This window comes from Coptis chinensis, chromosome 7, assembly GCF_015680905.1.
Source record: "Coptis chinensis isolate HL-2020 chromosome 7, ASM1568090v1, whole genome shotgun sequence".
Lineage (NCBI taxonomy): Eukaryota > Viridiplantae > Streptophyta > Magnoliopsida > Ranunculales > Ranunculaceae > Coptis > Coptis chinensis.
Window position 1 is genome coordinate 59,285,794 of NC_141462.1, and position 25,954 is coordinate 59,311,747.

The 25,954-nt window shown below is 37.9% G+C and overlaps 1 protein-coding gene and 1 pseudogene across 5 annotated transcripts; one reads left to right on the plus strand and one right to left on the minus strand.

Moving 5' to 3' along the window:
• Positions 1–20: 20 nt before the first annotated feature.
• On the minus strand, positions 21–6,908 carry LOC147488176 (interactor of constitutive active ROPs 2, chloroplastic-like). 5 transcript variants are annotated; one of them, XR_015201431.1, is made up of 7 exons: positions 6,727–6,908; positions 6,497–6,534; positions 5,879–5,958; positions 4,120–4,297; positions 1,022–2,683; positions 860–909; positions 21–467 (listed from the first exon to the last, which is right to left on the minus strand). XR_015201431.1 is itself a non-coding variant. In XM_086571478.1 (6 exons), the coding sequence occupies exons 3-5, from the start codon at positions 5,896–5,898 to the stop codon at positions 1,031–1,033; spliced, it is 1,851 nt and encodes a 616-aa protein (XP_086427604.1). In that variant the 5' UTR covers positions 5,899–5,958; positions 6,497–6,534; positions 6,727–6,908; the 3' UTR covers positions 719–909; positions 1,022–1,030. The 5 variants fall into 5 exon arrangements, 3 of the variants coding, with proteins under 3 accessions (XP_086427604.1, XP_086427605.1, XP_086427606.1); XR_015201430.1 differs by having other exon boundaries at positions 21–537; XM_086571478.1 differs by lacking the exon at positions 21–467 and having other exon boundaries at positions 719–909.
• Positions 6,909–9,972: 3,064 nt separating this feature from the next.
• LOC147488177 (uncharacterized) overlaps positions 9,973–25,954 on the plus strand; it is a 50,875-nt pseudogene continuing 34,893 nt past the window's right edge.

Below are 25,954 nucleotides of genomic sequence, written 5' to 3' on the forward strand. Positions count from 1 at the left end.
TTGAAGCCAATTCCGGTTACTTTTTTTTTCAATAAACCATACTTTTTATTCATAAACTAGTACAACAAATACAACAAGCAAATAAGCCAAAGCAGATTACAGGGAACAAATAACATAACAAGTACATTAAAAGTGAACCCAAGTAAACTTCTCCTAATAGCATCATCTCCAATCCGCCACCATCTTGCAACCAGCACTCTCATCCCTCCAATGCACAAAACTCCAACCAGCATCTTCCGAAACAAAGACCGAAAGGTCTCAAACCAAGACCCGAAAGTCCAAATCGTCAGATTAACACTTCCAAAAGGAAGTGTCCCACCAAGTGCACTACTGCAGCGTGGTGGTGGCCTGACATTAATCCTTACCAAGGTATCTATACACCATGGCGTTAGGAGTGGAGACGAAAACTGAGATTTGAACAGTAGTAGATGATAGGGGTAACTCAGCAAACACAACCCATACACAACCTGCTTCCAATGACGAAAATGAAAAATCAAACTCTTGACTGACTTCAAACCGCTGCAAACGGTACCAGATCTGAACAACCAAAAGCCAGAACTATTCAAACCATATGAGAGATCCAATTTCGGTTACTTCGAAGTGTACATAAGCGAGACAAAAAGTTAATGTACTCGGACCCAATTATGGGGCGTCTGCACAACTATACACAAGTTGCAAATGCTTGAAGGCCACAGAAAAGAAAATGAACAAAGAAAAGTTGTGCGCCAAAACAAATTGCAATGAAATTGTAATGCAAGGAAACAGAAAGGAGTCAGTTTCATGTCATTAAACAGAATGTGGCAACAAAAGGAAAACATATAACATTGCTTCCATGGAGTTTGCATATTTACTGTATTACCACAAACTCTACTGTAACAAAATGCGGCCTAGCCCAGCCTATCCAGGTTCCTGTAAAATGATAAAAAAAAAAAAAAAAAAGGTGATTATATTTTGGTTGATTAGCTTCAAAATAAACTTCTTTAGTTAAATTAAAAGCAATATAATGTGAGCAGCCTTGTACCTAGCACAACTATTTCTGGCCCTTTTTCCACAAACCACCTAGTTTCTTCAACATGTTTTTCTTCTTGGGGGAGTCGTCATCCATATCTTCTGAGTAAGGCGAACAAATCTTTCCCGTGACAGGGTGGTAGTTGCTATCTAGTGATCCTGATCTGTCCATGCACTTTGCATTATTCCCAGCAGAAAGAACAGCTGCAGCTGCCTCAGCTGCCTTCCTCCACTGGTCGGAGTGTACCTTTAGCTTCCTCAACTCTGCTTCCATTTCTGCATTTGCAGCCTGAGCAGCTTCCAACTGCTCAGTTGCACGTTCCGCCCTCCTGCTACTCTTTTCGGCTTCCTCTGAAACATACTTAAGCTTCACCAGAGCCTCCTTCTCAGCAGCTCTTCTTGCTTCCGATTCAGCAAATGCCTTACCATTTATCGCACTCTCTGTTTCCCTCCTCTTGATTTCTGACTTGAGCATTTCGTTTTCCTCGGATATCATCTGCAGTTTTGTTTCCTTGTCCATCAAGCTCACTTTCAAATCTGCAATGTCAGCTCTAGATTTGTTTGCTTCCATTTCAAGTTCAGGATCCCTTTGGATTGATACAGTCTTCTCAATCTTCTTGCTCAGCACCTCATTTTCCTCCAAAATGCTCTGCAATTCAGTCTCCTTGTCCATCAAGTTAGCCTTTAACTCTTCAATATGAGCTTTAGTTCTTTTAAGTTCACTCTCTAGTTCTGCTTCTCTCAGGTCTGCTTTGGATTTGACTTGCTCTACTAGTTCATAGGCACTATTAATTCTTATTGTTCCCTGGGTCTGCTCTTCCTGGTACTTGATCTCAGTTGCTTCTAGAGCAGACCTCAAATCTCCAACCTCTAACTTTAGAGATATAAGTTCCACCCTTAGCTGTTCAGAACCCTGGGTCTCTCCAATTTCAATTGATTGCTGATTATCAACTACAGTGTCACCCACATGGTTGCGTCTAGCATTAGCTAGATCCACCTGTAGTCTGCTCACTAGTTCTTCTAGCGCATTGACACGAGTCCTTGACTGCTCTAAGTCCAAAGAAACAGCGTTCGTGGTATTAATGCCCTCTGATCGCATTGTCTCCACAGTTCTCTTTGCTGTTTCCAGTTGCCGTAAAGTATCACTGACCATTTCTTGGGCTTCAGCTTCTAATTTTTTGCAATTACTTAGCTCAACAATCAGGTTCTCAATCACAGAATGGGTTTTTGCAAGATCTAGCTGTAAACTCTGGAGCTCGGTCTGGGTCTTTTCTGCGTACTTTGTCTGGACAGACTCAGAGTCCACTACCATCTCTAACTGGAACTTCAGCCTTTCGATTTCATTCAAGGCAGAGGACAAAGTTTCCGATTCCACTGAGTACTGCTTCTGCACGGCATCAAGCTCAGATTCCCATGCCTTGTCTCGCTCTTGAGAGATCTTGTGGAGTTCCTTGAGTCGATCTTCCTCTGAAGCAGACAGTGCTAGAAGCTGGTGTTGCGATTCCTCATGCTTCCCAGACAACGCGGTGAGCAGATTCTTAACTTCTTCAGCCTCCTGCTGTGCTTGCCTCTGACATGACTCAGATGAACCCAGCTGGTCCTTTGTATTCTTCAGATCCTCTTGAAGTTGGGCAAGTTGAGATTCCAATTCAGAAATTCTACTTGGGCGCTTCCTCTGGGATTTGCAAAAGAATAGAATGTATCAGCAACTTCTAACAAACTTGTGACTTTAAAATATGGCTCCGCGATGAAAGAGTAAGAGAAATTTCACAAAGAAAGATGATTGTCAAATTGAGCATAGAGAATAACATGACAAAGATGATAATAATAATCATAGAGCTTTTTAAATACATGATGCACTGATAAATGCATTACTATATCAATAAAGTGGGATTTTATCCCAACGGCGTCGAAAGGTATTGTAATGTCTAAAAGTTACAAGTATGTTGGCATGTTGCACAGGAATTATTACATGATGAAGCAAAAATAATAATAATAATAATAATAATAAATGTATCACTTACACTCCAAATGGATAACTCCTCAAAAGAATTTTATAACTTTATCTGCATTTCCAGCATGATCAGATCCTAACTGTTTTCCTTACAGTTACTCTGCTTAGGAGATAACTAATAAAAATAATAGGCAACAGTAAAGTATCTACAAAGTTTATCAAGAGTTGGAATCACTCTATGTTACATAGACAGTTGGACACGCCATATTTTAAAAAAATCCGTGTTGGATACGTATCAACGTGTGTGTGATATATCTCAAACTTTTATATTTTGCCGTGTTAGACACTTCGTATCCGTGTCAAATACAGACACATGTATCCGTGTCAATGTAACTTAGGAATCACTCAACCAAGCTGGATGAGCTCAGAATAAATAAATATATTGATAAAATAGATAGGGGACAATGAACAATCAAGACCAAGCATCATTTGGGAAAGATAAGCACTACGGTGTACCTAGTATCTGTGTTTCAACAGAAAAGCATTTGTTTTACACAATAAGTTTTCACTTTTCAGTTCTTAAACACGATGGGCTCGAGTTAGTTTAATCTAGGCCAAATTACCAAAACATATGTCTTACTATTCCCAACTTTTCAGCTTGGGCAAACATATTACTCTTTTGAGACCATTAACAGCGTATCTTTATCTTTCTTCATTTGGTGCATCACCGTGTTTCCGTCAAAACACAGTTACCGGAATGTCAATTTGGACTTCATTGAAAAGGCTTGGTGGTGTCGAATAACTAATTTGTTCGACAAAAGAAAAATATGCGACGTTCCATTGGACTTTGCTGTAATTTGGCCATTATTCTAGTTCAACTACTATAGGAAGAGAAGATTAACCAACTCTTAATCCATTTGAGTAATCAAAAAAAAAAAAAAAAAAAAAAAAAAAAATACATGGAAATAACTTAAAAATAAAAACTTATAAGCACAGCAGAGTCAATTGAATCAACAGGCCCTTAGTACACTTAAACTAACAATATTATAAGGGGTCATTTTTTTATAGCTTTGCAAGCTTAGATGAGACCTTTATGGATGACACTCATAAGTCAATAAGTGTTTGTACACAGGGAGTTGGAACAATAAAAAATGTACCTCAGACGCTGGACTTCTAGGTGACTTCCGCTCAGCGACTTTGGGGCTTCTATCTTTCGGTGTCCTGCTAGTTGGTTGTGAAGAGGTGGAGCCAGCTTCTGAACCAGTTGCCTTTAGCTGACGAGCAGTTCGAGGTGTCGCAGGGGATGTCTTTTGAGGCACTTCCAAAGTTCCACATCTGAAGTCATGAAATGACAATCCTTAAAAGAAATGTTTATGTATAATATAAGATACTTGGGCAAACAATTATTAAGAATTTGGAAAACTCGCATTATCCATATATTTCTACAGTGTTTGGTCCGAGACTACTCCAGATAATCAATATGTGCTTATCTGTTACTAGTGAAATAAATGCAGACATGCCCTTGTGCAAGCCATCACTTGCTTGGACAAAATGCACTCACAAAAACTCAGGTTAGCCTCTTGTGGCTATGTTTTTAGTTTTATTTTGTTTATTTGTAATAGTAGGCTTTCATCTTTACCGAGCAAAAAAAAAAAAAAAAAATGCACTCACAAAAATATACTGGTTAACTCCATTAACCATAAGGTCAATTATATGCAATTTTGGATAATGAAATTAGGCAACTTAGGACCTACAAACTTATTTTTCTCAGTTAAATGATAAAAATTTAGAACCTACAAATGCTAATTCAAAGATTGTTGTATTCAAGTTGAAGGCAAATCTAGCGTTTAAGGCCATGACAAATTGGTAACAAATACCTTTCGGAACATCTAAGAGCATCTTTAGAAAGCAACCAAAAAAACACCAAAATTTTGAACCAAAAAAACACCAAACCAAAAAAACACCAAGCAACTTTAGGAGCAACATCAAAAAAACACCAAGCAACTACGCGGTTTTGGCAAAACCGTGTCATATAGCCCACGCGGTTTTGGCAAAACCGCGTCACTAAAGCCCAACTGACAGGCCCAAGCCTACGCGGTTTTCTGAAAACCGCGTCATGTATCGTTCATAAACTTTTTTCTTTTTTTTCTTTCCCAATCTCTGGTGAATTAGAAGCCCAAGCCCACACGGTGTTGGAAAAACCACGCGGTTTTGGGAAAACCGCGTAAGTGATTTGATACAGCATCAAACCTGGAACCAAATATTGGTCGATTTGGTGTTTGGTTTGGTGTTTTCATCAACATGTAGTTCTCCTGAATTTGGTGTTTGATGCTAGGTTGATATCACTGCTAAAGATGCTCTAATGGTTAAGGCCATGATGATAACACTTTATACCAAGTATTGCAGGGAAATCATTACATCTTTTAACTAGCTAGGACTATACCAGTTAAGTTTGTATGTGATTTTCTTCATTGACCATTTCATATGTATGCAGCTGATTCAAAAATATGAGAGAACACAAACATACAAAGAAGAAGATTTGTGAAGCTGAACAGTTCCATAAATATCAATAGTACACTAGAAAATGATTTGTCCAATTCAATAATGGTGTGCATAAAGCCCCATCCAATCAGGGTCAAGCTAGTAAATGGGCCCTCAAGAACCTAACCTCAAAATAGAACTAACAGAAGCTCAATTGTTTTTTTCTGCAAGCTCTACGACATTCTGTAGTAATTTAAAAAGTTTTACCATTATAACTAACCAAACTATACTGCAAACCAAGAAGCTACTGATCTTACCCAATTCTTTACACAGTAAAACAGTCCTATGGTTTTTATCAAGCAGCTATACCAAAGAACATTTATAAAGAAGCAAGATACAACAACAATGTTGGAGAGGAAGAAAAGTAGAGCTGACCTTGCTTTTGGTTTTTGCATTTTCACCTCTCCTTGAGTTAGTTAAAATGTGGAAAGAAATATCAACTATCCCTGATCTGCCTGCAACAGTACACAAGTCACAAGGTTATTAAAGATGGCACAAGAATTCAGTGTTTTTCTGCACATTGTACATGAACACATTAATGCCTGGTGACAGGCACCTATCACCATAATAAATTAGAATCCAGATACACCAACTCCCAACTTTTCAAAGAATCCAAAGTATTACCATAATTTACCACCAAATCATAGAAAATGAAAAAATGAAAAGTTCAGGTTTCATCATATTAAAGTTTGTGATGGTTACTGACTTACTGGTAGGTAAAGATAACTTTTTTATCAGACATACATACTCCAATCCTCATCATTACTGTTGGAGTCAAAACTAAATCTATCCACAAAGAAATAAAAGCAAGTGTAATATTAAATATGAATATACCCAAAATGCCCCTAAAGTCAACATACATTTTCTTGCAACATGCATTGCTTCGCCAGGTAAAATAAGCTAGTACCCAGGGTTATTTTGGGAACATTTGTAACAGAAAAATGAACTCCATAAAACAAGCAATGATGAGCAGAAATGAAGATGTTAATGTACCTAAAAATCCTTTCACTACCGTTGTTCAGTTCACCGATCTGAAAACCAACACAAAAGATAAAAAATCATAAGGGGTGACTACTGACTAGTAATGGTAAAAAAAAAGGAGTTGAAAATGAGTGACAGAGTGAGTGATGAGTGAGTAATGCCTTCAGCATTGTGCGCAAACAAACACTAGAGATAGTAAAAAAGTGGTAAGTGAGCATTTTGAAGAAAAGAAATAAGCTCACCTGCCTGCTGCTAGCTTAACAAAGAGCAAGAAACAAGTGGGTGTTTTTGAAAAACCCTAGAACACTATATACTTGGAGACCAAATGAGTTGGGAAAGTGAAGTGGTTGTTTCTGGGTTTGGTTACTTTGGTAGATGTGAAGTGAGTTTAGTAGTGGGTAGTTAGCTTCTTCTCACTGCACTGTTTCCTAAGCTGCTTACTTCCACTCGTTAGGTTGCAGTTAAATAAACTACACACACTACGTACGAGAAACTAATTTGTTATTTTCTAGGGGGCCCGCTGAGATTAGTAACCTTTTTTAATTTTTGAACTAGAGCCAATGTCTGATATTGACATAGGCAATTTACATGTACAATTTACGTACACACGAGTAATACAGTTTAGTTTCAAATATTCTTACTGTCCAAATTTACAAGTATTATATATAATTATATATGTAGGGACCCTATATGCTGAGCAAAGTTATTGTCCTACTCTTGGGATTGAAATACATTTTAAATGACGGATGAAATTGAAGTTGGAGGAAAGTTGTCTGTACTCTGTTGAGATTTTTGGGATAGGGTACCCTTCTGGATAAGATCAAGTTGGTTGTATTACTTGTCCATAGAGAACGACACAAGGGAAATTGAAATTTTGAAATATGGAAGAAATACGTGAAAACCTTAGGTGGCGGCACCCGCTACTACAGTCTGTTTCGTTGTATGGTGGTCTTAGACCCCTTGCTAGTTGTTAGTTGTTAGTTGTTACCAAAAATGACCAAAAAACAACTGTAAAAGACTAGAAATTTGAAGTCAGACTTTGCTGTCAGACAATTTTTAATGGTATTTGTTACTGCCGGACCCCAATTTGTGTTGGGTGGACTCCAAAAAAAAACGATTATTACTTGGTTTCAAAAAATCCAAAAAAAACAATTATTATTATATGCGATTGATTAAAAAAAAATTGAATTTGAAACTCACTTAAGCGACCGAATTTGGAGTCGTTTTGATTAAAATCCAAGCGACTTACACACCGCTTTGGGACTTAGTCCAAACGACGCGGACCGGACAATAAGAGTTAAAAGCCCAAAAAAGCGAGCTTTAAATTTTTTTTCAAAGTTCAAATCTCAAACAAACATGGCCACACCGTCGGACTTAGAAAAATCTCCAACGATATGGCCACACCGTTTGGACTAAGTCTCCAACGATATGGTCACACCGTTTGGACTTAGTTCAAAACGATGTGGTCATGTCGTTTGGAATTGAACTTTAAAAAAAATTCAAAGTTACGTTTTTGGGCTCTTAACCGGTGTGGCCGTGTCGTTTGAAATAAGTCCTAAAACGGGTGGCAAGTGTGGGGATTCGTTCCAAACTTAATCTAACCGGTCGCTTAAGTTTAAGTCGGGGTTTCAATTTTTTTTGGGAATCAATGGCATACTAATAATTTTTTTTTATTTTTGAAACCAATGGCATACTTGTAATAATTGTTTTTTTTGTGGGAGTCCGCCCAACACAAATTGGGGTCCGGCAGTAATAGGACCCCTTTTAATTGCAAGTATTATTGTCACAACTGAAGTACACGGGACACAAACTCCAGTCATCATTGTAGCGTAAGTTTACCGGTAACATTTCTTTTGTGAGTCCTATATGGGGCACCACATAAATTGGATTGGGCAGCTTCCAATCCAAGCCCAAAAACGAAGCCCAATAGCAAAAGCCTTGTACACCCCCCAACCTCAACGCATACCGGCTACAACATTTTCTAACTAGTCATCTCTCTCACGATTTCTCACCAAAAAACCCAAAAAACACCCAAAACAAAACCCAAAACAAAATTTGAGTTTGAGTTTGAATTAATTGTGGACATTGTTGTTAACACTCATTGTGGATATTGTGTTTGGGCGCATTGTGGAGATTGAGAGTTTGGAGTTTGGAGTTTGGTGCAAACAATCATTTCTCCAGTTTCGAGTAACAATTTTGGTGAGTGCACAATTTAATTTATTTCCTTTTTTATTCAACTCTAGTTTTTCAATTTTTTATGTATATTGTTGAATAATGAGTACGGTTGTTATTGTTATTTTGATTACTTGTAATATTATGTTGTTATTTTGGTGAGTGCAAGGTTGTTTGGAAGTACCAAAACGAATTATTGTTATTGTTTGAAAAAACCCCAAACGACCCAGTGAGGTCGTTTGAAGATGCCCCAAACGACCCAATGAGGTCGTTTTAATGTGTTTGTAAGGAGTTGAGTGTTTGTAATGATTGTAGGGTTTTAGTGTTTGTGTTATTCAACTATCCATTTTAGTGATTGTAGTTATCGTAATTTCAAAAGAATTTTAATTTAGCTCGAAATGTAGAAAGCATTGTAATTTAACTTGAAATATATAAAAATATATATAGAAGCTTAATTTGAGTAGTAATGCAATGTCTGGTTTAATACCAGAGTTTATTAGCTAGTTTTAGTTCGATTCTATTATCTATTAGAAATTGTTTGAATTTAATGGTATTTGATTTTTCTTTTAAAAATCTCAGTGGAAGTTTGTTTCGTTGTAGCAATGGGTTCGATTCCATTACCAATTATGACATTTGTTCGATTAGTTTTGTTGGTTAGTTTTAGTTCAATTCCATTACCAATTATGGCATTTGTTTCGTTGCGAAGTAATCCTTCTTGGAATTTTTTGAAGTTTTGGAAGTTTTGAGGTTTTAGAACTGTAATAGTAGCTAATACTTGTTTTATTTTTGTTTGTAGGGCAATGGGTCCTCGATCAAAGAATGTCAAGAATGTAGCGAAAACTACATTCAAGGGTGTAAAGAAGTTGTTTAGTGGTGGCGGTTCCTCTTCGGGTCGCGGTGACGCGCCTGAGCCTGAGAAGAAGAGAGATAGGGGATCAAAAACAATGACTTCAATCCGTAGAGGCTATAGAAAAGCAGATGATGATCTTACTAATGTAGGTGATGTAAAAGAAGAGAAGAAGAGAAAAAGGAGAGCGGGCACCTCGACCTCAGTGCGTAGAGGGGACCACAATGAGATTGTTTCGAGTAATGTAGATACTGAGAGTGAAGGTGATATTAATGTAGATAAAGATTTAGATGATGTAGATAAAGATTTAGATGTAGATGTAAATGTAGCAATGGATCGTGGGAAGAGTATAGTTGATGATGATGGGGATGACTCAGGTGAGGATGGAGATGATGGGGAAGAGTCTGGTGATGAAGAGGGTGACGAAGAGGATGACAATGATGAGGAGGATGATGATTTAGAATAATTGATGGAAGTTGAAGCACCGGTCGAAGTCGAAGCACCTCCAGTGGTAGACTATGTGAGAAAATCCAATGATGATTTGGAGTACACACGAGGTGTATATGGTGGTGGCCCTACTGAGTCAGAGCTTCTGTATGACTATTCAGTGAATGTGGCTCGTGATGTTTGGGAAAATAAGGTATTATCATAGACTTAGTATCTTGATTTTCTTTTGTCTTTACAAAACCTTTTGCTTCTCCTCATTGAGTCTTTATTATTTCAGGTGGAGCGCGGAGTGTTGAAGTGTGTTCCGCATCTATCCAAGTTAACCCAATGGAATCTCAAGAATGAGTTCAAAAGATCTCCTAGATTTGAAAATGAGCTTAAGAGGACTGGGTTTTATGATCTAGTATTTGGGTGTTACAAATATCAAGATCCGGCATTGGCCTCTGTGTTTGTGGAGAGGTGGCATCCAGAGACCAACACCTTCCATATGCTATTTTGGGAGATGACTGTGACTTTGGATGATGTCTCCCAAATCATAGGCGTCACAATTAGAGGCAGAGCAGTGAGAGGGAACACGGAGTTGACTCATGAACAATTGGAGAGTCTCCTACACCGTGCTCTTGGTGTCTCGTTGCCTGTGATTAAAGCGGAGATGGATGCGAGCCGGTTCATTTCAAAGGTAAGGCTGGAATTCCTACAGAGCTAGTTTGCTGGGAAGGTTTGCGATAAGGATAAAGATGGGAATGTAAAAGGGAAGGTGTCGACTTTGGTGGAGGTACAGTGGGTTGTAAGAGCTTATCTACTATTTTTCTTTGGATGTACCATCTTCACTGACAAGTCTGGGACTAGAGTGCCTGTTTATTATTTGAGGTTGTTACTGAAATTCAGTGAGATCAGCGAGTATGCATGGGGTGTAACAATTTTGGCTTTTTTGTATAGAGGACTTGGGACTACCACGTGTGCGAAGGTGAAAGGTGTTTCAGGCTTCTTGACTCTTCTACAAGTAAAACTTAAATATTTTGCAGATTATTTTTAATGTTAATTATATTATTCTATTAGTATGTTAACTGTGTGTATATATATCTAGGCGTGGATCTATGAGTACTTTCCGTTATTCAGGTCAATCCCAAACTTAGAGTATAAGTTGGCTAGGTCGCGTGTTCTTAGACACGCAGTTAACGTTGTGCACTATGAGAACCCGACCATGTCATGCATTGCAGTATTACTGAGCGATAATTGATGATATGACGATGTTCAATGTAAGTATTTCAGTTTGTTTCAATTTTTTTTTTAGTAATTGATTATTTTAGTATGTGATTAATGACACATTTTATTTTGTTTAAGGTTGATTGGCGTCCATACGATAATGTCAGAGCTATATGCCCAGTCGATGACAATGTCTTTTTTGAGGGAGTGATCTGCTTTTTTGACGTTGTGGAGATTTACGTCGTTACAAGGGTCATGCGTCAGTTAGGTCATGTGTAGTTTATACCCGCAGCTCCTCCAACACCAAATTACATGACCAGGACTGTAGCCGGACGTGAGTATGAAGTGAAATGAACATTGACAACTGTTGGGCATGTATATTGGGAGTCGTGGCAGAATCACAGAATCCAACCCAACAGTCGAGGACCCATCTGTACTTATCCATGGGAGTGTCATATAAACTACATGGAGTGGTATGTGAGGCATTCTCATATTCGATTGGTAAATCCCGAGCGGCTTTCTATCCATTTCTCCCTACATACACTTTCCACTTATGCGCCGATTGTGAGTAATGTGATTTTCTAATTGTGTTTTGGTTACGGATTTTTAAAACGGTAATTAATAATTGTTTTGCATTCTTATTTCGACAGAACAACGTCATCAATGAAACGAGTCAATTGCTAGAGAGAGGTCTACAATTGGGTGGGAATAATATTCCCGAATAAGCAAGGTCCTCGGTCGAAGAGGCGTACAATTTGACTAGGTGCAAGTACAGTGGTGGGCGGTACAGTTATCATAATTGATTTTTGAGTGCGGCTTCTGATTTTGATGTAATTTATGTATTTTTGAATTTGATGTATTTTGAAGTGGAAATTGATATATTCGATTTGAATTTGATGTGGAAATGAATTTGATGTGTTGGAATCTAATTTGATGGTTTGAAGTGGAATTTGATGTATTTTAATTGAATTTGATGGTTTGTAGTGGAATTTGATGTTTTGAAATAAATTTGAAAGTGTATATGAATTTGATGTTTGGTATATGAATTTGATGTTTTGAAAGTGGAATTTATTTGTTTTTTGGATATGAAAGTGTTGTAAAAACAAAATAAAATTCTAAATTTTTTTTGTCTAAACGACCCAGCCATGTCGTCCCCTTTAATTCTCAAACGACGCCCAAGCCACATCGTTTAGTATAAAGGTCAAACGACCATTTCAAATCGTTTCATGAAAAAACATAAAACTTTTCTCAAACGACCAGCTCAGACCGTTTGGTTCAAAGGTCAAACGACCAGTTCAGATCGTTTGGTATAAAGCTCAAACAACCAGCTCAGACCGTTTCATGAAAAACAGAGAGCTCTGTCTTAAACGACCATCTCAGACCGTTTGGTTTAAAGGTCAAATGACCAGCCCACATCGTTTGGTTCAAAGGTAAAACGACTTGACCATGTCGTTTAGAGTAAAATAAAATCAAATCAAATCAAATCAAATTACACTTATTCCAAATTACATCAAAATATCATATTGGCAACATTATTTCCAAATCACTCGATTGTCGTCCGAATCAACTTAGTCGATTACTCGATTTCCAAATAAAATCAAATAAAAGCCCAAACATTATTTCCAAATAACATAAAAATAAAATCAAATTACACTTGTTCCAAATTACATCAAAATAATATGTGAAAATTAATTTATAAATTACATCAAAGCATCATATAGACAACATACGAACAACTTAGTTGGTAACATGTACTGTTGGGTCTTCAACGGGCTCGTCTTCCCATATTAGATTGGGAATGTTTAATGTTATAAATTGCAATTACCTTGTTGTGAATGCCAAATTCAAACTTTTAGCAACATCATATCGAGCTCTAAGCCATTGGCGCATTACAGGAGGAACCGGACAATCTTCAACAAGTTCAATGATAAGAGCCTAAAACTGTAGTTTTAACCCCTTAACAATAATACTTTTAGACCAATTATGCGAGTAATAAATAAGAGTTAATGTTAATTATGTGATTTTATGTATTTCAAGCATTAAAGTCAATTATGTGCAGAAAATATGCCACTTTGGCGATATAAAGGAGCAAAGGGTTGGTTGCTAAGAAGTTCTGGGATTAAAGGCCAAGACGGGCAGAAACAATACACAAAAGTCAGTAGAACTTCCGAAGATCATATCTTTGGACTCAGGCCTCAGAATTTGGCGTACCTTATGTCAAAGCGACCGGCTCGAAAAGAGCTTTCTAATGGTCCAAACCTTAACCTAATCAAAGGAGCAAAAGTAGACAAAAAGGCTATTGAAGTCGAAGCCAGCTGAAAAGGGCCCTATGGACTGAAGAAATTAGGCTTTGGGCTCGATTTTCCGGCCCAAAACATGGACCCTCAGCCCATGCACGAAAATGTGGATCTGGTCTCCTCCATTTCCACACACAAGACTTAGCTCTTAAGTATCAATTAGCTTAGGTTAAAAAGTAGCCATTAGAGTAGCCATTAAACCTTAGTTCTAGATCTAGTTTTGAGAATTTTAATTAGTTTATTAATTAGGTTCCATTCCATTAATTAGTTTCATTCCTTGTTTTAGATTAGTTATTTGAATCATTGAGTATCATTCATTAGGTAAATAAAATAGTTAGTTCTTGTTAAATTCGATTTTGTTATTTAATTATTGTTTAGATTAATTTCGATTCTTGTTATTTAATGATTTCTTAGTTGTTAATTTAGATTTCAATTATTGTTTAGTTAAATTTAATAAAGTTAGAATCTTTATATTATGTCTTATTCAATTTCCTATGGAAATGATAGTTTGATGAATCAAGGCTAGACCTCCATTAGAGGGGTTTGATGAAGCATTGATGAAAACTTGATTGTGTAGTTTAGAATCGTTGTAAGAGTCTATTCCACTCTAGAAGGTCGTTGATTCGCCATGAGAATGGGTGGACATCCTCACATGCTAGTTATGAATTGGTAGAGATGCCATGTATAATTAGGGATTAGAACGACCAATTCTTACCGTAAGAACGTAAGAATTGGATTACAACAGTCTATGCTAGTTTCTTAAGTTGGATTCAAAGTGGATTCAATTCCCCCCTAATTCTTATTCTAGATTCAAACCTTAGTATTCCGTAGCATTTCGTAGTATAATTCGTAATTCTCTCATTGACTTTGGTAGGATTGATAGTCGTAGGAAACTTGAATGCTAAAGAACTAGGAGTAGAATGAATCTTCTATTCCAACTCTACTTCAATAGTATCAAGAGTATAAATCTTTGATAAATCTAGTACAAGTTCATTTTTTAGTTTTACTTGCATTTAGAGTTTCATCGCTTTATTCATTAGTAAAACTATTCATTTTACTATTATCAAATGGCGCCGCTGTCATCTTAGTTGCCTTTAGCATTGTTTTCTTTAGAATTGTTAATTTTCCAAAGTCCCATAACCCACCTACCCTTGTTTGATTCTTACTGTGGTTTTCCATTTCAAAGATCGAAAAATTTTCCTCAAAAATTACGGACCTTTGACCTCGCGCCACAGGTAGGCATAATTGGAGCACGACCCGCGCCCAAGCGCCTGGAACTCCACTCTTTGGCTGAGCGCGACCCACGCCTTGCCAAGGCAAAACACGAGCGCCCCCCGGACTAAAGCGCCTAGACCTCGAGGTTTTCCCCGAAGCTACCTACGCCTCTACCAAGGCTAATTTGGGCCAGCGCTACCAAGAGCACGGAACTCCATTTCGAACCGAAGGCTATCTATCCCTCTGCTGAAACTGCCCGATTTCCACAGGATTTTTTTCAAATTTCCATTTTTTCATAGTTTTCAGTGTTTTAACTTGTTATACACACTGAGCACGCATAAACAAGACGTTATTTATAAGCGAAGCAAGGAGGCATTCAGGTACTCTTTTCTTCCACACCTCGCATCTCCTATTAGAGGTTCATACTAGCATATCAGGATTGTTTGGAGTGTTGTTGTGTTTCGTTAAGATTGGCTTAGCCTTGCATGAGATTAAGGTCAGGCCGAAGAAAAACGCCTAACGTAATCAACCAGCAACGTCAACAAACACGCCTTTCTAGTATACCACTCACTACACCTCTAACTAATATACCACACACACCACCTGAAGTAATGGCTAAAGAAAGAGAGTCTCCTCTCTCTGACTTTTACAAAGCCTTGAACGATAGCCCTAAATCTTGCATCATTCTATCAGACCCAGTGGGGGATTTCCGAATCCCCCCAAATATTTTTAATTTGTTACCCGTTTTTCATGGGTTAGACCATGAAAAGCCTTATCAGCACATGCATAGGATTGACCAAGTCCTTACTACATTCCACCATCCTACAGTTGGTACTGAACAAATTAAACTGAGGGTATTTTCCTTCACTTTAGCCGATAAGGCGGCGTGTTGGTTAACTGCATAAGAGCCAAATTCTGTGGACTCGTGGGGCTAAACTTGTTCAACTGTTTATGGAACATTTTTACCCACCACTGAAGACCGATGAAATGCTTTTCAAGATTCATTTCTTTCGACAGAATCCTCATGAATCATTTTCATAGGCTTGGAATCGTTTCACCGATCTACTTATAGAGTGTCCATACCATAACCTTGCGAAAAATACGCTAGTTCGTGCCTTTTTCAAAGGACTGTTATACCACCACAAGGAGGTGCTTGACATAATGAATGGAGGTAGTTTCCTAAGTAAGGGAGCTTCAGAGGCATATAAATTTTTAGAAGATCAAACTAAGCGTAATAATAACTGGAGGGGTAGTGACGATTTCTCCCGTTCCGCTAGTTCTTCTACAACAGTAAAGGCCGCCAGTATGTTTGAGATGAAACCCAATCCGAAACTTAAAAATTTAATCGAATCTCTAACTAAAAAGGTAAAGGCTATTTCTGTTCAACAAACGCCTATTCCCGTCATGAATGTCAACTCCAATCCATGTAATTTCTATTTGAGTCCAGAGCATCCCGACTCCTATTGTCCTTTCGCCTATGAACAACAACAGTCACAACAAGATAATGTTTGCTCGATTAATAGTTTTCCTATTCCTATCGCCCCTTGGAGACAACATCCTAATTTTAGTTGGAGAAATAATCAACAAGTAACACCTCTAGGGTTTAATAATCAAAATGTTAGGCCAGCAAACAATTATAACCAAGGCCCACCACGATGTTTCGACCCCCACCTACGTGGCAAACGTCCATTAGTAGGAGTCTCTATTTTATTCATTTAATCGACAGGGCTAAAGCCCAATTTGCAATAACATGGATCAATGTACAGGCCCATTAACTCATGTGGCTAACCTTAGCCACAGGACTTGCCACTAATGTACATTGATTTATGTCCAGATTCATTTCTTATCAAAGAGATAATTATCAGTTGAAAGTTATAGTCTATCACAATTACTCAAGCTACAAGGTTACTTGAGCTACAAGGACTCTCTACTCTACCTATATAAATACCAAACTATTTTTCATTCAGAACTACGTTCTTGAGACTTGATCCCATTGATAATTTGGGTACATAGACAACCGTAAGGTACAGTCTCATTATTCCCCCGATCACCATCATTTTTCTAAATTACTTTTCTACGTTCTTCGTCTCTTTTATCAACACTTGATGTTTTGATCATATCTGGTCGAAACATAATTGGCGCCGTCTGCGGTTGTTATTCAAAACTAACGATCACGTTCTACAAAAGTTATGACGAATACTCGATGAGCCTAAGTTCTCGATGCACTTACTGACGATCATTGCGAATGTGAGGTTCAAGGTCAACCTGGTGGTATCGGACTACTCCCTTCTATTCCTTTTCAACACCCGATTACATGCGACCCGGCTACCGTTCGTTCCACCGATGCATCAAATTATTCGGCACGAAGTTATTGCCTCTCATATTATTTGTTAATACAGCTCTTATATCAGCTGAATGGAGGCATTCTTGCTTTGAGAAAGTTGCATTGGCCTTGTTTCATGTTGTCAGACGTCTTAAGCTTATTTCAAAGAAGGAATAGTCGAAGTTTATACTTATCGAATATCCGCTACGCAAATTTTTTCGCAATATCTATGGATCGAGCCGCAGAATAGAAAAGTTACCTTAGCGTTTACAACATTTTCTCTAACACTCATACAATTAAATAGAGACAATATTTGGTTTCGCTAATGACTGATTTTCTTATTGATGATATTCCTATGTCGAACGCATTACTCGATGAGGAAACCGTCGATCCCTGATTGTCATTACCTCCCGAGGGCGATGACTTGAAATATTTATCGGATATATCAGCTGATTGCTAGATTTACACTGATAGTTCGCATAATAAGTCTAGCTCCGGTATTGGTTTTGTCATCTTGAAGCTAAAATGAAGACATAATTGCGAGGTCTCTACGTTTGAGTTTTTAACGCTTCACATTATATGGCCGAGTACGAAACTGTCATTTGCGGTATACGCACAACTCTTCAGTTGGGAGCGACTAAGTTACGATTAATTATTCTAAATTAGTCGTTAGCCACTTTGAATGATAATATGCGGCTCGCAATGATAGAATGGACGTTTATTTGGACTTTGTTCAACGAATTACATGAAATTTTACATCTATCAGTATTGTACAGTATCCGCGTTATGATGTAAGACATCCTGATTCTATCGTATACTTATCCGTGAACAATCAAGTCGTCACTGTAATGACAACACTGGATTAACCATTTATGCTGTCAGATGATTCCAACGAGCTTGGCACTGATAATGTCTCGGTATCTACCGACGACGATCATGCAGCTGACGATGCTCAGGAATTCCCCGGGGTGAAGTATCGCTCACATAGCAATGACCTAATGGTATTGGTGGCCATACATGCCAAAGGATGTTAAACGTTGTCCGAGAAGTGTGTGCCTTGTCAAACACATGATATATGATATGGGTCAACTTCTCGCAATGAAGCGTCGACCAATCCATAAACCTTGGTCATTTGCGAAATGGGGCCTTGACATTTTTGGTTTATTTTCGACAGCCCCTGACAGTGTTCATTTCTTACTCGTCGCAACAAATTATTTTACTAAGTGAGCGGACAAAATTAACAAGTTGAACGAAAAACCGGACAAAAATTTGTTAGTCTGTTTCCAGTTCAATTGTTTCTTTTCTGTTATTATCTTTGCACTTTTCAAGACTCGGTAATCAATAAAGAAGCAGTTCTTTCACTTCAGTTCTAATGGTATGATTTTGGTTCTAGCTTAACCTTATAATCGCTTTCGACAAAATCTAAGCGAAATTACAACGTTTAATTTCGTCAGTCTAAGTTGAACGCTTTTACGCTCGCTTAGTCGTTACTATCGCTCCGACAAAATCTGATGAAATTACCACGTTTAATTTTGTCAGTCTAAGTTAAACGCTTTTACGTTCGCTTAGTCGTTACTATCGCTACAACAAAATCGGGCGAAATTACCCGCGTTTAATTTCGTCGGTCTAAGATGAACGCTTTTACTCGCTTTTAGTCGTTACTATCACTACAACAAAATCGGCGAAATTACCACATTTAATTTTAATTAATCCTAAGATTGAACGCTTTACGCATTTCGGCTTAGTCGTTATTATCGTTACGACAAAATCTGACGAAGTTACCGCGTTTAGCTTTGTCAGTCTAAGTTTGAACGCTTTTACGCTCGCTTAGTTCGTTACTATCGCTACGATAAACTCTGACGAAGTTACCGCGTTTAGCTTCGTCAGTCTAAGTTTGAACGCTTTTACGCTCACTTAGTTCGTTACAATCGCTACGACAAACTCTGACGAAGTTACCGCGTTTAGCTTCGTTAGTCTAAGTTTGAACGTTTTTTACGCTCGCTTAGTCGTTACTATTACTACAACAAAATCTGGCGAAATTACCACGTTTAATTTCGTCAGTCTAAGTTGAACACTTTTACGCTCGCTTAGTCGTTACTATCGCTCCGACAAAATTTGGCGAAATTACCACGTTTAATTTCGTCAGTCTAAGTTGAACGCTTTTTACGCTCGCTTAGTCGTTACTATCGCCACAACAAAATTTGGTGAAATTACCACGTTTAATTTCGTCAGTCTAAGTTGAACGCTTTTTACGCTCGCTTAGTCGTTACTATCACTACAATAAACTCTAGCGAAATTACCACGTTTAATTTTGTCAGTCTAAGTTGAACGCTTTTACGCTCGCTTAGTCGTTACTATCGCTCCGACAAAATCTGACGAAATTACCACGTTTAATTTCGGCAGTCTAAGTTGAATGCTGTTACGCTCGCTTAGTCGTATTATTGCTACGACAAAATCTTACGAACTTACCACATTTAATTTCGTTAGTTTAAATTGAACGATTTTACGCTCGCTTAGTCGGTTATTCGCGCTATGTCAACATCTGATGAAGTTGCCCCATTTCGTTTCGTCAGTTCTGCGTCGGAGTATTTTTTCGCTTACTCTAATTTTACCAAGTTAATTTAGCATTGGGGGAGTTTTTCTCTACATGGGGGCGTCTCATTCTATTTCATTTCAACTACATAAATCAACAACATTGTCAGTTTTCCACAGGTATGTTATCTATCACAAACAACAATATTCAATAGCAAACCCATACTTTATTTTTATTTTCATCATAAAGAATTTTTAGCTCTATGATATTACATTCACACAATCACATAATCGTTGGTTTGGAAAACGCCAATGGTTCCTTATCAGTTTTTTGCTTATACAACTAGTACAACTCTTTCCGTTTCAAGCAAGACTATATGCCAGCTTAATTATTATTATTATTTTTTTTCTAAGACATTGTTCCGATCTTTCAACGAAAAATTTTCTGAGCAAACAATTTCAACAGCTTCATGCCGATTTTTCCGGGCGAATCTTTCCGAGTTAAACTTTCCGACAGTGCCCTTAGTTTTTCTAAGACATTGAGCCGATCTTTCTCAACGAGACTTCTTTCAGCTTCTTTCATTCTTCTACGATATTAATTGACACCTTATTACGCAAAACTTTTCTCCGTCGACTCTTTGTGAATATATTTTGCTCGTACTACTGCCGTTTCTCCGTGCGGCAAAAAATTCGCATTACGTTAACTTTCTGAGCGGATTGAAAATTATCTTCACCTTATTTATTTATTTTCAAGGCATTGAGATCATGCGGAGCGAAACTTTTCTTCACGGTATTTTCGTGAATTTCTTTCTCCCGTCGTATCGCCGTTTCTACCTACGACGACAAGAATAAACTTTCGTCAGTCTTTCAGACTTAACCAAAATTTTACGATAACTGATAAAAAATACTAACATATCTGTTTTCGATACCGCTTTGTCATATTCTCCGCACTTTTCTCCGTTTTCTTCGTCTTCTTCGACAGGCCAATTGTCCCAGTGAGCTCTCGTAAAGATTAACCAGAACGAAATTAGCAGTTGTCCCCATGCAATTTGCCACCACTCCAGTAATTGTGCAATTGTTTTGCTCAACAGAATTGCACTCCCGCAACTTAATTGTGTCGACCATAGACGCGGCTTTGTGTAGTCGCTGTATCTGTCACTTTCTTTCCACCTCACCAAGTCTGCGATAGTCATCGAGTCTTCTTCTTCTCGATTATTTTTCGCCCGTATAGTACGGTCGTTTCTACCTGCAAAAAAAAAAAAGGTCAGATTGCTGAAAAACCGGATTTACTAACTCCACAAGGGTGAACCGGGTCAGATCAAGGCAACACCGATGCGGTGCCTTTCGGCGGCGCACCATATCTTGTTTGGTTGTAACATGTTTTTGTATATCGGCACCATCGATGATCGCCCTCACCATCTTCTCCTCCAAGTCTTGAGGGGGTTCACTCAAAATAAGAAAACCAAAATGAATATTTTTTCGTCGCCACCTATGTTCGACCTTTACCAGCCAAGGTCTATAAACAACAACTATCAAATATTCTTTGTAGCAAGAACAGTGGCAAAAGATATTTGATGGGACAACGAGATTGAAGGCTTATGAAGGAGTTCCTCCTCATTATGATAAGGTTAAGAGGATGATCGAACCTCGATGTTGCAAGTGGATTTTATTACGTCTCATGAAATTGTTGTATAGTGTCGCATGTACTCCAAATCATGACTCAGCATATGTGTTTCAACTTTCTATATACGAAGATTGAGGCGAGATCTGGGACTTATTATCTTATCTCATTAGTTGCGCGAGACTTTTGAAGTTTGGTCTCAAATTCAAACAGAGGCAATTTTCACGCAATCTTCAATATCGATGAAAAATTATCTGAGACGGCGAAGTGGGTGACTATCGGTTTAAAACCGTATAAATAGACAAGCCACGATTACTCATCCAAAACAGTTTAAAGGTGCGGTGGGAGATTCAGTGGTATATGTGTTATCTAATTCTATTATCCAAACCGACTTAAGTACTGGTGGGATTCTTCTCCAACTCCAACTTCATCTCTACTCTCAATTCTTATCTCATCCGAACACTTTGAGTCCGATTAGTAGCTAACTTCCTTTGATTACTATTATTACTAAACTGCCCCTACGTTTAATTTTCAACGGTATAATCCAAGTATCGCTATTTTGTTGGCACGCATCGTCAAATTCAAATTTCGTATTATTACGTGACGCGTTCAGTACAGTTTTCGCCAATCGAATTTTTTTGCAATTTTATTTCTGTGCATATTTTATTTTTTTCTGTGCATTTTCGGCCATATTTTATTTAACTACATTGCGTCCCGTATACGTTAGTTTGACATTATTTCGTTCCCGATAATTCGCGAATTTTTTTCGACAGTCAATTTTCCAATTATTTCTTTTCGCACGACACTTTGTTATACATTCCGCTTACTCTTTTCTTATTCCAAGTTTTCCTTGATTTTTCTTCTCTTCTTTGCCATGTGAACTTCGTTCGCATGCCAAAGAGGGGGCGGTGTTTCGACCCCCACCTACGTGGCAAACGTCCATTAGTAGGAGTCTTTATTTTATTCATTTAATCGACAGGGCTAAAGACCAATTTGCAATACCATAGATCAATGTACATGCCCATTAACTCATGTGTCTAAGGCTGAACCTTAGCCACATGGCTTGCCACTAATGTACATTGATTTATGTCCAGATTCATTTCTTATCAAAGAGATAATTATCAGTTGAAAGTTATAGTCTATCACAATTACTTAAGCTACAAGATTACTTGAGCTACAAGGACTCTCTACTCTACCTATATAAATACCAAACTATTTTTCATTCAGAACTACGTTCTTGAGACTTGATCCCATTGATAATTTGGGTACGTAGGCAACCGCAAGGTACAGTCTCATCATTCCCCCGATCACCATCATTTTTCTAAATTACTTTTCTACGTTCTTCGTCTCTTTTATCAACACTTGATGTTTTGATCATATCTGGTCGAAACACACGACAAGGTCAAGGACAAGGTCAGGGTAATTATAATTATGACAACCAAGCTCAACCACGACAAGGACAAGGTCAGGGTAATTATAATAATTATAACAATAATAATTATAATACTAATAGAGGTATCATTCTATTAAATAATAACTACCAAAATTCACCCATTAATAATCAACGTGACATAGTTCCTGTCACACAACCAGTAGCAAATACTGCTCCACAACTGGATCGTTTTGATACCTTTATGCAATCTCAACAACAGATTTTACAAGCCATCCAACTTTCCTTACTGCAGTCAGCTCAAGAGAAAGTGCAACCCAAAAGTGTGTTTTCAGGACAAGCGATACCTAATCCTAAAACACCAAACACAACCTTTGAGGTAAACGGTAATACAAGTAACGAAAATGTAAACGTAAGGGAGATAAATTCCATCACCACTCTCCGTTCAGGCAGACTGGTGGATAACAAAGTAACTGTCTATAGTTACCCCACCAGTAGTCCCTACACCAGATATTACACTAGATACCGAAACTGAAACTGAAGATCTTACCCCTGTAGAGGTACCAGTTAAACCACAGCCTAAGAAACAGAAAAGCAAGGTTAACCATCATATTGATCCATATGCTAAATATAAAGTGAAACCATCGTTTCCTCAGAAATTAGCTATGTTAAACAAGGATACAAATTTTGACGAGATTAGGAAAGTTTTTAAAAATCTAACGATAAACTTACTTTTTCTTGAAGCGATTAAAAAGTTACCTCACCATGCTAAGTTTCTTAAAGAGTTGTGTACTACTAGGCGTAAGACAAAGATTCCTAAAGACGCCTTTTTAACTGAACAGTTTCCAACTTTAACGGAACACAATGGAATCATTAAGTACAAGGACCCTGGTCGTCCTACTGTACAATGCACCTTAGGGGATACTCACACGACCACTACTTTATTAGACCTCGGGGCGAGTGTTAACTTACTCCCTTACTATTTATATAAACAAATAGGTCTACAGGAAATGCAACCTACAATAATGACGTTGCAATTAGCTGATAGGTCTATCAAGTATCCTAAGGGTGTAGTGGAAAATGTGCTGGTTAAGGTTCAGGATTTCTACTATCCTGCGGATTTTTTTATCCTCGATACAGAAGTCGCTAACGATTCTGTTCCGATCATTATAGGGCACTTTTTCTTGGCAACTGACAACGCGCTTATAAACTGCCGTGATGGTTCGATGTCCTTGTCTTTTGGCCATCTTTCCATTGCGGTTAACGTTTTTAAAATAATCAAACAGTTGCCTTATATGAATATCTATGGAGAGGTTAGCATGATCGAGAGCTTAGCTCATGATTATTTCAAAACCATGTTTCCGAATGACCAGATGCATAAATTCCTTTCCTTTGGAAGTTCCAACTTCGACAAATACTCCTTAGACGTAGAGGAAATTGAGGAAGATTTCCTTCAACTATTTTGCAACTCTTCCTTGCCACCTCGCGAGTCCCACCCTGCCAACATCCATTTATCTCTTGACGCTATGAAGGAAGATGAATTTTTCACCTTTTATCCTAATGATTCTTTTGACACACCTATTGAGGAATGTCTAGCATATTTCAAGGCTTCTAATGATCTAGACCTGAGAGCTCTAGATTACACTCATTCATCTTCCCTCACCAATATTCCCCACCTTCCACCCTTTCAAAGGAACCTGGAGTTTGCGCTTGACCCTTTTGTTTCTTCTATACTTAATGATTTTCTAAATCCTCTTAATCAGAAATAATTCCCAAGGGAAAGGCACTTGACACCTTCATTTTCAGAATTGAGACAGTTCCCACCTACACTATGAATGAGTTTTGTGCCAAACCTACATTCTCATTTCTTCCATTCCTTACGTCTAAAATTCATCCATATCCACCATACTCCACAAACATCCATTTTCTCACGATCATTCACTTAGACACCCTCTCGTTCAAAGATGAAAAAGAAGGTGCATGCGCAGTTACTTTCTAGAACCATCAGACTTCGCTTTCAGTTCAATAAGTTGCGTCGTAGAGAATCTTGGGGCTTGATTATATTTGGGAGTGCATTCCATGTTATTTATTTATGGAAAGACCGCCAACTCTTTAGGTTGTTGATATATCGAAAACTGAAGGATATATATATATATATATATATATCCAGTTATTTGTTAAAGTCTCGAGTATCTGACTATAAACGGCTCATTTTGTTGTTTGGTGTCCTTCCTTACAATTTCATATATTGGTAAGTTGACCATTCAGGTAATCGGGCCCTCCTTATGGAGTGTGTGGCTGTAAGTACCGGATCCTAAGTCCACGTTAAACATAATTCACGTTTTCCACTCTTGCATGTTTTCTCAGATTTTGAGTCATGTTCTTCTATGGTGTGAATTATGCATTTATTGCTTTATTGTTTTTCTTATATTAAACCTTATTCATAAAAAATAAAAAAATTATTAAAATCATAAAAATAGTAATTTAGGAAGTCTCGGGAATCTGACTTTAAAATACCCGCTTTTAAAACAAATTTTCTAAACTTCGTTGCCAAAAACTTGTTTGGGGGAGGGGTGTTCGTTTCTGTACTAGATTGTTCAAGTTTCCATTTGTGTTGCGTAGGCCGTTTAATTGTATTTCGATTCGGGTTGACTTTATCTATGAAATTAGAGTTCATTCGTTCGCATAACTTACGTCAAGCACGCACTTTGAGGCATTTTCCATCTTCTTATATGTCATCCACGGTCAGAATAGAGTGTTTTATAAAGCATTAGATTGGAAATTCTCTCCTGATCATTTCCATAGCTCATTCGCAAAAATCGGACCGGTAACGAAGCGGCAAATTTAGTTTGAAGTTGCGCGAAAAATCGAAAAATCAAATTGGGCTTAGGCCCAATCTCATGCACACGTGCGACTCCATCTTCAACATCACAGTCGCGATTTCACCTTCCAAAACCGCCATTACCAAATTCAAAACCATAACAAAAAAAAAAACAACCTAAATACAACCACGCCCAAATTCAAAACCTTACCTAAAACACTCCCACCACCATCCCCAACACCGGAAATTACAGAAAAACCGCAAAATATTTGAACTGCCGCGCCACAGCTGTCCTACCACCATCGTTTTTTTTTTTTTATTATTATTATTAAGTAGGGTTGTTTCACATCGTTTCCTACACCACATACAAACCCCCAAATCAGTTCAAAACTTTCAATGGCTCTAAGACGAAGAATTCTACCGGAACAAGCTTTTACGGCCGACTGCTTCGCGCCGTTTTTTCATGACGAGATGATTGAGAGGAATTGGAATAGGTTGTGGTACTCGACAAATAATTTCTACCACTCCGATTTGGTCGAACAATTCTATAAGAAGAGAGAGTTAGATGGTCGGAAAGTTTTCTTGAAGATGGCTGGAAT